The sequence below is a fragment of the Monodon monoceros genome, unplaced genomic scaffold (assembly GCF_005190385.1).
Source record: "Monodon monoceros isolate NGI ecotype Baffin Bay Population unplaced genomic scaffold, NGI_Narwhal_1 Super_Scaffold_11, whole genome shotgun sequence".
Classification (NCBI taxonomy): domain Eukaryota; kingdom Metazoa; phylum Chordata; class Mammalia; order Artiodactyla; family Monodontidae; genus Monodon; species Monodon monoceros.
In genome coordinates, this window is record NW_021703767.1 from 114,795,110 (window position 1) to 114,809,193 (window position 14,084).

The following is a 14,084-nucleotide window of genomic DNA, read 5'->3' on the forward strand; positions in this document are numbered from 1 at the left end:
TCCTCAGCCCTTTCACATGCCCGTGTTCCCTCAGTTCTCTGAGTTCCACCCTCTCTTGCTTTCTTCTTACAGCTTCTGCATAGTTACAGGGCCTGGAAGGGGTGCTCCCTTCTTCGAGCTAACTGTGAATCATTCTTCAGGCTTTAGCACTTCCTGAGAGAGCTTCCTCCTCCACGTCAGATAGGTAATATAAATTAAATCACTAATTGCTACATAATTAGTTAAATAATTATTTGTTTCATGTCCATCTTCTCAAGTGGCTTATACAACCATTGAGGGCAGAAATGTTTTTTTTCTTTTTCATTGCTCTGTCCTCAGTTGCTTAGCAAAGTGCTTGGCATGTGGTAAACAGCTCAGAAAATAACTTGAGTGAGCCGACATGAAAGCTAAACCATGATTGGATCGTTTCACCTATACCACATTTTACAGTCCTGGATTTCCCCTTACATGTCTTCTTCCTCATCAGCACCTCGCTATAACCTGTGCACGTCTGCAGTCTGCCAGGGTTGGCAACACTCCAAGGACTTTAACTCCCGTATGGCTGACCTACATCATTGGTTGTGCATGGCTTGCCTTAGTCATCCGTTCACATCTTTTTTCCCCCAAAGAAGTAGACAGTCTGTCAGGTTTTTCAATTGTAATGGTTCATTTTTATTATGATCAATATTAAAGACCCAGGTAGTTTAATAGACCCAGAATCTTAAAAGAAAGAGGAGGATCTGGAAAACATCTAGGCAAACAAAAGTCAGAATTCAGGATAGAAAAGAAACAAAGAGTGCGCATTTAGAGATAAGGCTGTTAGTGCTCTGGGCTAGTACAGATGTTCCAGGACATAGCCGGTAATGTATTTGATCGCCAGCATTGTCTCCTCACAGGTTGGCCGGATCTGGGATTCAGGGAGGGCAAAGCCATATCTGCCTTTATCCCGGAGTTCAAAGGTGAAGGAATATTTGATTCCTTGGTCATAAGCCCAGTCATCAGAGCCCCCAGCAGCAGGATCTGAAATGAGCAAACAGAAGAAAGAAAAATTTTAAATCTAGGAAGGAGATTTAAAAACCCCACCAGCTTTCTTTTATAATTACAAATGTTTTACTGCACAAAACAGTATAGGTAGGCGAATTTTCTAGTAAACTGGATCACAAAAGCTATGGGGGCTGTTTTAAAAATTTGTCCAGTCTTACCTCTAAGTCTACTTAGTGGGAGTGATGTGTTTAATACCCCAGGAAGTATGTAATTTGTAATATATAAACTTCTCAGAGTGCTTGTATGCTGAGGTAAACTGTGCTATGTAGTGTGTAATCTGTTTACAAAATATATACAGTTTCTGGGAAAAGAATGTGTATCTCCTAGAAAAATAAGGAAAACTGCATGATGACTGGTAAGAGGAGAGGACTCCAAACCCTGCTGAAACTGTGCTGAGTGATGAAACTGGAGCAGCTTGAGGGCAGGGCTGTGCCTTCATTTTTGTTTCTTCAGGGTCTAGCATATGGCCTGGCACAGATTAGGCATTCCTTCAGTTATTCATTTGGTGACAGTTATGATGTCATTCATTTATTCAATCACTCATTTGTTCATTCATTCATTCAGTCAACAGTTGTATAGCTCTCACTTAGTAGTAGGCCATGTGCTCAATCAACTCCGGAGATGCTAGGACAAAGGAAAGACATGGCCCCTGCCCTCCAGGGGCTTACACTGTAATGGAAAGAGAAACCTCATTGAACTTGCCTGAAGAAAACCTACAAGACGTTCACCATATGTGAATAGGTGCAATGTCACTGGGTTATTTCTGATAGAACCCCCTTAAGAAAATAGTATACCCCATCTGATACAGAGAAGTTTAATAAAGAACAAGAATACAGGAAACTGTATTCTACATGAAGCTTTTAGAAACCCCTCAGGTTTGGAACCTCTCCAACTGCATTGAAGCCCCCCTTGATGATGGGACTGGCCTTTTTTCCTTGTATTTCTGGTCCTTTAAGACCTGGGGCAGAAAGAGATCATGCAAAGGCAAATATATGTAGAAATTGAAAATGGGGCCTGCAGAATGCGCCTTCCCAGCGGAATCTGAACTGCAGCCCCAAGGCTCTGGGGTCTAGCCGCTATCTAACTCTTTTGCCACTTGCTTGCATCCCTTGCAAATAGCTTGAGCCTGAAGTAGCCTTTCGAAACTGCCATCTGTTAGCCAGGAAAACCTTCCCTTTACTGCTTTCCTCCAGCAATTGTCCTTCCAGATAAAGCTTCTGTGTCATCATCCTGGGAACTTATTCCTGATACTGTGGAGTGGGGTGGTTAGTCTTTGGGTGTGCTCTTTTCTTAGACATCCTTCTGTCGCAGCACTTAGCTCCTGTATGACAATTAATGTTTACTCTTCCCGCTTCCCTGCTGTGGGTTCTTTGAAGATTGCTCCAGCCCTCCTCCTTCCTTCCCCCTTCCCTCTTGCCTTCTCTCCATCCTTCTTTCCTTTCTCTCCTAGCATCTGTTGAGGGCCTGGCAAGTGGTAGACGCTCAATAGATGTTTACGGAGAGCAAATGTTTCCGTGGGCTGAAAGGGATATTTCTCCCCCTTTTTTCTGAACAGGAAACTGATTACGTATTTTTAAAAAAAATTCACTGTCAGGCAAAAGTCACATGCTTTAAATGATAGAAAGGAAAGACGCTGGGAACTGTTTGTTGCCTTTGAAGCACGTGGGTTCTTTGCACAGTTCTGACGCCAAGACTTACAGATTGTTGAAGCTCCTGGGCCATATTTGTACTTGGTGCTGTACAGTGTGGCAAGTTCTTTAATGGCAGCTTTAGCCATGCTGTTCTGCAAAAGAGCCAGCAGTAAGTGAGTGAAGAAATAAAAGCACACACCGACAAAAACCAAACATTTGTACATTATTTTTAAGACGTTGAAGACATGTAAGTCACAGCTCGGGTTAGTGTTTTAAACTTATTCAGTGCGCATCCCCATTTTCCAGCGAACTTTGTCATATGATCCAAGTGATTCTTGTGGAAGGATGTCTTCCCTAATGCCCTCCTCAAGCACTCACTCTGAGCTTCTCTTTGTCACACACAGAGTTGTGTCATATTGTGTCAATACCATTAGCTGCCCTCTGAGTTCTCAGTGACTTTTTCTGTCCTTTATCTCCGTGTCCCCAGGGCCTAGCCCAGGGTTTGTTACTTAGTGGTTACTCAGTAACTGTTTGTTGAAGCTCTGAGATGGTTAGTACTCTTCTTACCCTATTATTTGAGAATTAGGTCCTTACATTTATTTTAAATGATCGTTGCAGTAAAATCTGGGTCCTAGCTGTAAACTCTGTTGTATCCAGAGTTTATTCTTTTACTTTGTTTTCTTTTTTATTTACATAGAATTTAGTTGCTCTTTTTTTTTTCCTGGAATTCTTATTTAGGCTTGTTAAACATTTTTTTTAAAACCTTAGTTCAGGCTGGAGAAATGAGGCTATAGCGATTTGTAACTGTCCCAGATACCACATTTATTGACATAGTAAAATGTCACTGTGTGTGAAGAATTAGGTTGTATCTAAGGATTAGTCTGGCAAATCTATCTTGTCTCTGGAGCTTGTGAGAGAAAAGCAGGAGGCAAGGAGGTCTTTGTGGTTGTGCAAAGAGATTGTCTACCTATTAGAGGCAAACAAAAATCAAAAACGTACAAAATAATTCCAAACAAAACAATGCAAAAACCACCTGGAAATAGGGCAGGTTATAAAGTGAAGATTAAGTCATGACAGGATTATGTGAGTTGGGGTAGGAGTGTTAAAAACCACTCAAAAGAATGATTGGATAGTCGGTTGCAACCTTCAGTGATAGTGTAAAAATGTTTAAGAATGGACAATTCCAAGGAGGAGTGGTAGTTCCAGCGTGGAAGATTTTTTAGACCGAAAAATGAGAGAATATTTATTTTATTTCAAAAGGCAGAACATTGGAATTCCAGAATTAAAAAAAGTAGCAAGTATTAACTTACTTTTTTTTTTTTTTATTATTAGAAGCAGCATCACCTTTTCATCAGACCCACTGCCCTCCAGCCCCTACACCCAGCCCCTCAGGGAGAAGGGCTGTGCACTCAGCTCCTCCCTGCACAGTAAACTCTCCAGTGTCCACTGACAAATTGTCTATTTAACTGAATCACTTTGAAATCAAGCTTTACTTTTCTGTCTGGAGAACACAGATTTGTGAATCTGATTGTTACTACAGGAGAATTAGCCATAACTCATTCTGGCTATGAAACTAGCTATATTTCTTACTTTGGCATCATAATTGTCTTGTACATATGCCTGGAAAACTGTTGAAGTTGGTGATGACATCAGAATAATTCTGTTTCTACAAAGTAGCAGCTTCCCTTAATCCTTGTTCTAATATTAAAACCAGTTCAGTCAAGTCTTAAGTCAAATTGATGAGGGCATGGCTGTAAGACTTTAAGAATTTCAGCTCCCAAAGCATCAATGCTTCATCGAAACAAGAGGTAAATTTGGAAATTTAAAAGGAATTATAAAACTTAAATCATGACTTTCTGGTCTGAAATGATGCAATCAGTTTCTTGGAACTAACTTATTATTCTTAGAGTTTTGGGACAGTAATTTGAACATTTTAGGGTTTCATTTCCCTTTTTCCCAAACTGGTAAACTAATATGTGCTTTGTCATACTGTATGGAATCTTTACTGTTGTGATCTAAAGGTATTGTTTCTGTTGTTTAATCTTATTCTAACCAACATACTAGAGTTAGGTCTTCTCTCCATCCTTTAGTATAAGGCCTGTTGCCAGTTGAAATCAGAAATAATGTGTAAACATTGCACAATGCTCAGAATACATTTAAAACCATCTTTTAGAGATGTGAAACATGGTGAGGTACTTGTTCTTTTGGTAGGCAAACAACATGTTTCCTACTGTTCTACAATTTCTTTAACTTGCGATTCATCCAAGGAAATTTCTAGTTACTTATTTTTCTGTAAGGCAGAACCCCTAATCCTAAAGAACTCTTATTCCTTCCCTAGCTACCTTCCTCAGGCTTTTCTTCTGTTCTGCTTTTTTCCCCCCTTAAACCTTGAATTCTTACTTTTAGTTAGTAGAAATAAGATTCTAATAAATTCCAGGCATGTAATGTACAGCGGGGGTCCCCAACCCCTGGGCCGTGGACCAGTACTAGTCCGTGGCCTGTTAGGAGCCGGGCCGCACAGCAGGAGGCGAGTGGTGGGTGAGTAAGCGAAGCTCCGTCGGCCGCCCCCCCATTGCTCGTATTACTGCCTGAACCATCCCCCTGCCCCACCCCCAGTCCATGGAAAAATTGTCTTCCATGAAACCGGTCCCTGGTGCCAAAAAGGTTGGGGACCGCTGCTGTATAGCACTGTGACTGTAGTTAACAATACTGCGTCGTATACTTAAAGATGCCAATGAGAATAGAGCTTTAATGTTCTCACCGTAACAACAAAATGACAATTATGTGAGGTAGAGGGTGTGTAAACTAATGTGGTAAACATTTTACAGTATATACGTGTATCAAATCATCACATTGTTATATGTCAATTACATACCAGTAAAGCTGTAAAAAAAGGAAATTCTTCAGGATTAGTTCCAAATGTGAGAATTTATGATGACTATAGACAATTTAAGACAAGATCATTGTCTTTATCTCTTGACCTCCTGTGTGTCAGATGGCTTTCAAGTCTCTCAATCTTTTTATTGGTGTAACATAAGAATTGAGTTATCTGGCAAAATTGAAGGGGCTTACTTGTGATCTGTTATTGCTTCTGATTTATCAACTTATCCATTTAGTCATAACTACCCTTAGGGCCACACAAAAATGTTTAGTTTGCCTTTCCTTAGAGCGATAACCAAGTGCTTTCTAAGCCTTCAGAGGCATCTTTTGGAAACAGTTGCTCTGCCTGTGATGCTGAGGCAATATCTAAGATTGATGTTAACTTAAAATGGCTGTTATTTTGTTCCTGTCACGGGTACCCACTGAAGGAACATCTAGTCTGTGTCTCAGCCTTGGTTCTCCTTGTCCTAAGTTGCTCTCTCATCTTGATGTCTACCTCATCACTTGTCCTCTGACCATCACCTCACCATCACATCCTTCAATGACTCGCTCACCTTCTGTTGGAAGTCTGGCCTCCTTTCTTGACATAAAGAGCCTTTGTGAGCTTGTCCCCCTCTTCCCTCTCAGGCTGCATCACTTGCCGTGCATCCCCATGTTCCTTCCGAGCCAGGTTTCCCTGAACTACTTTCCGTACCCTTCCCCGCCTCTCCTTACCTCCGTGACGTTGGGTGTCCTTCTCCCTTTGTAGGAAATCTCATTCCCTCTTTGTTCACAAGGAGGCTTGCTATTGTTCTTCCAAATTCAGTCTAAATGTCATCTTCTTTGCAAAGCTGCCCCCAACTCTCTTAGGGAGCAATGAGCACCCCTTCTTTGTGAGGGCTCACATGTCTCTATCAGAGTTCCTATCACTCTGTGCTGTAATCATTTGTTTTTGCATCTATTTGTCCCCTAGGTGAGCTTTTTGTGGGGGGAGGATTCTTGGCTATTCATCTTGTATCCTCAGCGGATTGCATTAACACCTAGCACATTGTTGGTTGGTTGATTTAGTCTCTTCCTAGGGCTTCAGGTGAGCCTGATTTGGATGGGGGTGCAGAGTGCTGAGCTCTACAAAGGCTGGACTGTGACCCCCCTGAGTGGAGATTGAGGATGCTTGTGGGGAGAGTGGTGGTACCATGCAGTGATGGTTGATGGGTTACCACATTTAGACATTGACCTCTGCTGGGCACTTAACTTATTTCCTTTGATTAAAAAAAAAGTGAAGTCTGTAGACCCTTTCTCTCAGCCCCTCTGAGGCCAAGGGACAAAAAAGTCAGAGCAGACGTTAATCAACCAAAATATCATATTTTAAGTTCCAAGTATTGTAACAAAAATCCCTGGAATCAGTGTGGGTCTTTTTTTTTAAGAGTTCAAATACTTTTACAAATGTTGCTCATTTATCTTCCTAACATTATCTGTCCACATTTCATCAACACAGAATTTTCTAGCAGAATGGAATGCCATGGGGGCAGCACGCTTGGTGGGAATGTTCCAACCAAGCTGGGTGACTGACCCCTGCCAGAAATGGTAGAGAGAGGGGTGATTCCTGAATTTGCTAAAATATTAGAGAGGTAACTCCTTTTCCTTGTATGTTTCTGTAAAAAGGGACTAAGACAGCTGACAAAAGACTGGCAGAAACAATAGTACATCAGAGAGCATGATCCATGTCTTGAAACTCTAATTAATGACATTTTCTATGTAACCTGTCATTTGAGGGAGATCTTACATCCTTGCTCAGTGGGTTCAAAATAAGAACTAACATTTACATAAAACCTTAGACTTTGACAAAGAGCTCTTGATAAGAGCTAGATATTTTTATCCCCATTTTACAGATAAAAGAACTGAAACTCGGAGAGGATAAAAGAACTTGCCCAAGGGCATGCAGCCCCATAAGTGGCTGACTTGAGCTAGGTTCTTCTTGCTTTAAATCCTGTGCTCTTTTTCACTTCTCCTTGTGGCCTTGGAATACTTCAAAAGAAGTGTTGCTAGAGCTGGTTTTACCAGTTGTAAAGAACAGAAGGAAGCTAAATATAAATCAGCCTCAGAGAAAACTTTGCTTTCAGTCAAGGCCAAACATGGCCAGCCTTTATTAATCCTTAGATATGAGTTTCCTACCACGTCTTATGCATGTTCTCTTTTGTCACCTGTTTTCTTAAAAAGAGGCCTTGGTCATAGAGCAAAAGACAGAGAGAGTCTAAAATGTCACATCTAACTCAAAGCCCAAGAGACAAAGGACCAACTAGTGTAACATTTCCCCAGGCTCTGAGCTCCAGGGGGCTGGTGAGATGAATAAGGCGAGGGTGTTCTTTTCCACAGACCTGCATTCCTAAGGAACATGTGATCAGGAAGCCCCGTCTCGTGACTGTGCTCATGGTCGTCATTGCAACCTCTACGTACACAGCCAAGTGTCATGACAGTGGGGTCTCGCCTCTTCTAATCTTCCACTGGTCCATCATTACCGTACAAGAAAACGAAAGCCCCAAACTGACGGTGGGGTATATACCAATTCAAAGGGAATTTTCTTCAGAACTTTGCTTCTAACTTCAAGTTCTGAGTTTAACCATCCCTCTGGGTGAATACATGTGATAATGGAAGCGTCAAAATGATCTTTAGCAGCAGTTTCCTTCCTTCTGTCCTGTGATAATGGGTAGCTTACACCAAGGGACCAATGAGGAATTGAACTTTTATAAGTTTGGTGCGAAAGGAGAAGCCTCCAAGGCCTACTGAGGCAGGGACTGAGGAGAAAGCCTTTGAAACAAATATGTTTCTGAGAAAAAGGAGGAGAGTAAACAAGTGCAGGCTCTGGTTGCAAAGCCTTGAGATGAAGAAAAGGCAAGGAGTGTGGGAAGGCCTGCTTTAGAGAGCAGGGCCTGTCTGTTCTGGCAGACTCCATGGGGAGCGTGGCAATGCTTTCACTGATGGAAACCAAATTCTTTCTTTGCCTGATCTGAATACATATTTTTAAGCTCTTTAAAATTCAGGTAAAATGTGAGGCACGAGTCAGCTGAAGTTGCAAAGTCCAGAATTTTTTTTTTTTCCCCCGGTGGCGGTAGCGCTTCTTCCAAATAAATGTTAAAAAATAAATGCCGTATGATGGGAATGTACTCTCCCACGCTTGAGATTTGCAGAAAATTGTAAGCTCTTTGTGAGGAGGTGTAGGATCCTGAAAGCCAGGGACCTTTGGCCAGGAATGAGACTTTTCTTACCTTTGCTTAAAGCAGGGTTTCTCCACCTTGGCACTTGTGACACGTGGGCTGGATAATCCTTTGCTGTGGAGGCTTGTCGTGAGCTTTGTAGGGTGTTTATCAGTCTCCCCTGGCCTCCACCCAAGGCATGCCAGGAGCATTCCCACAGTGACAACAATCAAAAAGGCCCCCCACCCCCACCCCCGCCAGATGTCCTCTGGGGGAAGGGAAGGAGGCAAAATTAGCTTAAAGGAAAGTCAGATAAAAGATGTAATTATGTTAAAGAAGAAAGTATTTTAGAGAGAAAAACTGAAAAAGAAGACAGCTGGTTTTAAAGGTGCTCTGAATGCCTTGTTTTCCTCTGCTGACGATAGTACAAGTGTCTCCGAAGCCCCGCTGCTAGGTCACACCTGCCAAAATCACACTTTACCTGCAGGGTTGCCAGATTTAGCCAAAAATACAGGATACCCAGTTAAATTTAAATTTCAGGTAAACAATGAATGCTTTTCCAGTATAAGTCTGTCCCATGCGATATTTGGAGCATACTTAAACACTAAAAATTATTTGTTGTTTATCTGAAATCAGATCTAACTGGGAGCTCTGTATTTGACGTGGCCATTCTGTTTACCAGGTTACTGGCACCAGGGCCCGCTGTGACACAGGAGTCATCCTGACATTAAAGTCCTCGGTAACCTGGTTACCTCACTCCCACTCTTCCTTCGAGAGAACATTCACAACAGGCTGACCCCCTCTGCTCCCTTCCTCACGGCAGGAACCAGGGTTTATGCCGAGCACTTAATAGGTGCTCAGTGGAATTTCTGGTAATTGCCTGATGAGTCATGTACTGACCAGGCCCTGCAAGAGAACTTTAACAGGCCAGAAAGCCACTTAAAATGTATAATGGTAAATCAGCACCCGGTTTCTCTAATCAAAGAAATTCTGCAGTTGTCACTTAAAATTTCTTTGGTCTTATAAGTGAGATTAGAAATTCTGAGAAAATTCCTGAAGCAAATGTTCTGTGCCTCCAGTCCTGCCTAAGCTGCTGGCAGCCTGCCTGACACAGGGACTGTGACCCGGTTGCTCTTGTTATTAGGCAAGGACGTGGTGACAGCAGTGATGGAGTGTGCGCATGACCCTGCAATTGTCCACCTCCTAATCACAATATTTCTTCCCCCCTGATTTTTACGTTTATCTCTAATCATAGTCCCGGCTTATGCTCACGTGCTTGGGTGGAGCAGTGGGTTTCTGTTTTGGTGGCTCATTAACTAAAGCTTTAATTAAGAGGTAGTGAGGTGTCTCTGGACTAGAAGGTGTTAGATTTTAGAAATGGATTTCTATCTTTTGGTCAAGTTTAATAATTTTTCAGAAATTTTTAAACTGTCATATTTCTCCTGGTTAATGTACGTATACCCATGCAAGTACTGGCCAGAATCATGAAGACTGGGCCCTGAGAAGTCAGGGATCTTACTTGACCAGTGTAAATCCTTAGCAGTGTCCGGGGTCAGAGGTAATAATGATATATTTGTGGGATAAAAGACTTTATTTAATGAATGGTCTTTTGCAAACCAGCTGCATGGAGCACCACCATAGAACACGGCCACACAAATATGTGTGTGTGCATCTTTGGAAGTTGGGGCAGCTTAGGAAATTCTTCAGCATGCACTAGCTCCATGCCCAAGGCTGCCTCTACTACTGGTGTTGGCTTAACCAAGCCTTCATTGTCTAAGCTAGAAAATGAGAAAGCAGAACCAGAGAAATTCCAAGATTTCCACCTGTGAAATTCTGTGCTTCTAATGTAGAAATGTAATGATAGATGCATGCCCTGGATTGGTATCTTTGTGTAGTATCCATCAGCTTTCCATTTGGTCAGTCTGGGAAATGGGTGAAGATACTTAGTTGATTGGTATTATTCTGGGTTTCTGCTTTTGAATTTAGGAGTAGTGTTATAGTAATAATTATTATTAACAGAGCCGTGTGTGCCTCCTTGGGGGGAAGGTAGACCAAAGATTGGGAGCTTTTCCATGCTCAATAAATGCAAAGATATGGATAGGTTTGGGAGCCTTTTCAATTATGTCTCCTAGTTTTTATTTCCTCTGATGATGAAGAGGTCATATAACTCAATATTTCATTACCCTTTAGAATTTTGGAAATGTAAAGATATTCTTTTTCTGGATATTAAAACTTCCTTTGAAGATAGTGATAGCTTTATACTGAAGAAGTCAACGCTGAGGGACTGGACGTTTATGAAGTCATTGGAAACTCACAGTGCATTTTGTATTCTTTCTTTAAATAGTATATGCGTGTAAAAACAGTTTGCAGTCAGGAAAGCATTATGCATGTAAGACACTCTTATGTTTCCTCAAACTTTTTTTTACTCATCTGCTGAAGATGTATTTTTTGGTAGCCTTTGTAATCCAGGCTATTACTTCTGTACTTTAACTTCATTGGTCTTTTGCATTCCCATCTCTGCCTTTCTTCCCTCTGAAGGTTGTCTCCTGATATAAGTAATTGTCAGGTAATCTACATGTAAGATCTTTCAGAAATGAAGCCGTACACATTTTCATCACGACTCAAATGTCAAAGGATTGCTACTTAACGGTATGTTCTAAATTTGAACTGAGAGAGTGCTAATGTTTCTATACAGAATAATTCCCTTCCAATTATTTCACTGAAGCATTTTTTTAGCTACAAATATGATTTTATATACATGCATATATATATACTAAAATCTGTATAAGACAAAGTCAGCTTTGTAGTCCTGTAAGAAAATTCTGAGTTATCTATAATGTGGTATGGTGCCAATAATTCATCTTATTAGTCTTTTACTATCTTTTGTTTTCTACAGTGGGGTCACATTTTTCTAATTGAGAATTAATATGGAGGCACTAGATTTGGGTGGAACATTCATCTTTCTAGGTCAAGAGTTTTAGTTTTTTAAAGTGATATCCTCATTACAAATAAAAACCATGGAAAAGCCAATATCTTTCTTCTTGGGAGACTCAAATTCTCTTTTGGCTATACATGTATTTGTGATAACACTATAGTTATGAGTTGTTCTAGCAAAATGTTCTTAGGAAGTAAGTGAATTAGATTTATACAAAATAAGAAAAAGACTGAAAGGATTTCTAGTTAACTATTCAAATGATTTAAATTGTTTTGGGGTGCCAACTAAATTCAGATCTCAAATGAATCAAATAATCAAATAATATGCATCTTAGATTTTACTGATGGCATTTAAGTATCTCTTTTAAGATACTAGGCAAAATTTTAATCACAGAAAAGATTATTGGAAATTAAAGTAACTTTTAAATCAATGTGTGTGATATAAGTGCAAAGAATTTTTTATTTTATTCACCTATCTTATGCTCTAGAAAACATAAGAAGTAACATGTCCTTTTCCTTGAATTTATTAGATTTGTGGGTATAAATTTAAACAAGGTAAGATTATTTTGTGGTTTATGCTTGTTTGAGAATTGATTATGAATATTTTACTTTGATATAGTTCTGTTTCACTTCTTTGTTAATTAGAATTTAAAAACAATTTTGGAGGATGGAATTTCTAATATATATATATATATATTTTACTATTACCTCTCTTTCCTTGATTTTAAATGAAGAAGTGATTCTTAGAGGAAAGTATCAGTGGATCACATTCTCTGGAATGGTTTCACACCATTTGGGGCACATATTGAATTGGCCCACTAAACCCACTTTGAGTCTTGGGTCTTTTCCTGGAGAAACCACAGGAAGTAGCAAGAATTATTCATGAGATTCTAAAGGTAGAACTTACTTGATTCTTTTTTTTAAAGGAAAGTTTGTAGACTTCTAGAGCAGTCATATACTATGTTATTGTATGGAGCCAGTGGGGCAACAAAGTTTTCATTGCTAAAAGGGCTTAAACTTATTCCCCAAGTAAGAAAAAGTATTGAAACTTCGTGCAGCAGCTCAATTCCAAAGAACACTTTAAGCTTTTCTGTTAGCATTAGTCTTTTAGTGTTTATGTTTAAAACTAGTTATTAAGCAAATTGGATATATTGGTGGTTACATTTAATATGGTTTATAATTTTAGTTTTAATATTTTACTTACTAACTCATTCGTGCTTAGTTTGTATGGCTTTGTGTTTTTCTCTTTTGATGTGGTACAGCTTAAACATATTCACATGAGTTAAGCAAACAACATACCCCCACCTCCTCTCCTCTGGTGGCCCTGGAAATCGAGGACTGAAATGAGGAGCTGACCACACCCATCTCTGGGACAGCAGGCCTGTGAGCACCCACTGCTGGGAACACTTACAGACTGAGCCTAATTGGAAAACTGAAATATTGAATGGTTCCAACTAATGATGTCCTGTTTTGTTTTTTGGCTACAGATAGGGAAAATGGGAAGATTTTCCTGAAATGAAATGAAATGAAAAATAGCTTTTTTTTTTTTTTTTTTTTAAAGAACAGGACCTGGCTAACTATTAGCTATCAGTTTTCTAAGAAGCTGAGTTATTTTTCCATTTTGCTCTTCACAAGATATTTACAGCATTACATGTTTTATTTGGTCTCTGAAAGACTGAATCTGAAAGTACAAAACAGTTTCCAGTTGACAAAGTTATTGGGTCTTTGAATTTATGCATTTAGGTAAGCCAAATATCTATGTCGTTGTCTAGGTGGAATACTTTTTTTTTTTTTTTGGCATAACTCAAATGCTTTAAATCTTACACTTGTTCTTTCAGATCATTGGTCCCAACTTCTGGCAGCCAGATGTTCATAAATTTAAAAAAAAGTTGAAGGATTCAAACCTGCTTATTTAAAAAATTTATACATTGATGTACCATATTTGTTAATTTGAATAGTATAAAACTCTTATATTATTTAACTTTTCATGTGGTTGTATCTTGATTCTCCAACAAGATTGCTAATTTTTTGAGTCAGGGATAGTTCATTTTCTTTGCAATATTTCTCATATATAGTAAGGACCCATTCACATCATTTGTTCATTGATTGATTTACATCTGTGTCTCACCTAATCCAACAATTTAGAAATAAGCAATATTAGGATCTTATCACTTAACCAGATATCAACCAAATGTGCAAATTCCTAACGACATCTGCCGTACTCTGCCTGTGCATGTCAAATCCAGCTCAAGGCAACTTGATAAAATTGACTTTCTGATTAAGATTATGTATGAAGTGAAGGAACTTTGTTGATTATCTCAGATGCGTCTGAAATCATCATGTGTGTCAGTGCTGTGGTGAAGCAGGAAGAAGTGGAACTGTTGTCATTTTGAAGATTAGTGAATTAACCGCATTTTGGCGATCATTCCCTACATCAAAATCACAT

General features: G+C 39.7%; 1 protein-coding gene across 1 annotated transcript in view; it reads right to left on the minus strand.

Moving 5' to 3' along the window:
* Positions 1 to 627: 627 nt before the first annotated feature.
* CPB1 (carboxypeptidase B1) overlaps positions 628 to 14,084 on the minus strand; it is a 39,710-nt gene continuing 26,253 nt past the window's right edge. The window contains exons 10-11 of the mRNA XM_029215244.1: positions 2,722 to 2,806; positions 628 to 999 (exon numbers count right to left, since the gene is read on the minus strand). Coding sequence (XP_029071077.1) covers positions 812 to 999; positions 2,722 to 2,806 — 273 coding nt within the window. The 3' untranslated portion in view covers positions 628 to 811. The remainder of the gene's footprint in view (positions 1,000 to 2,721; positions 2,807 to 14,084) is intronic.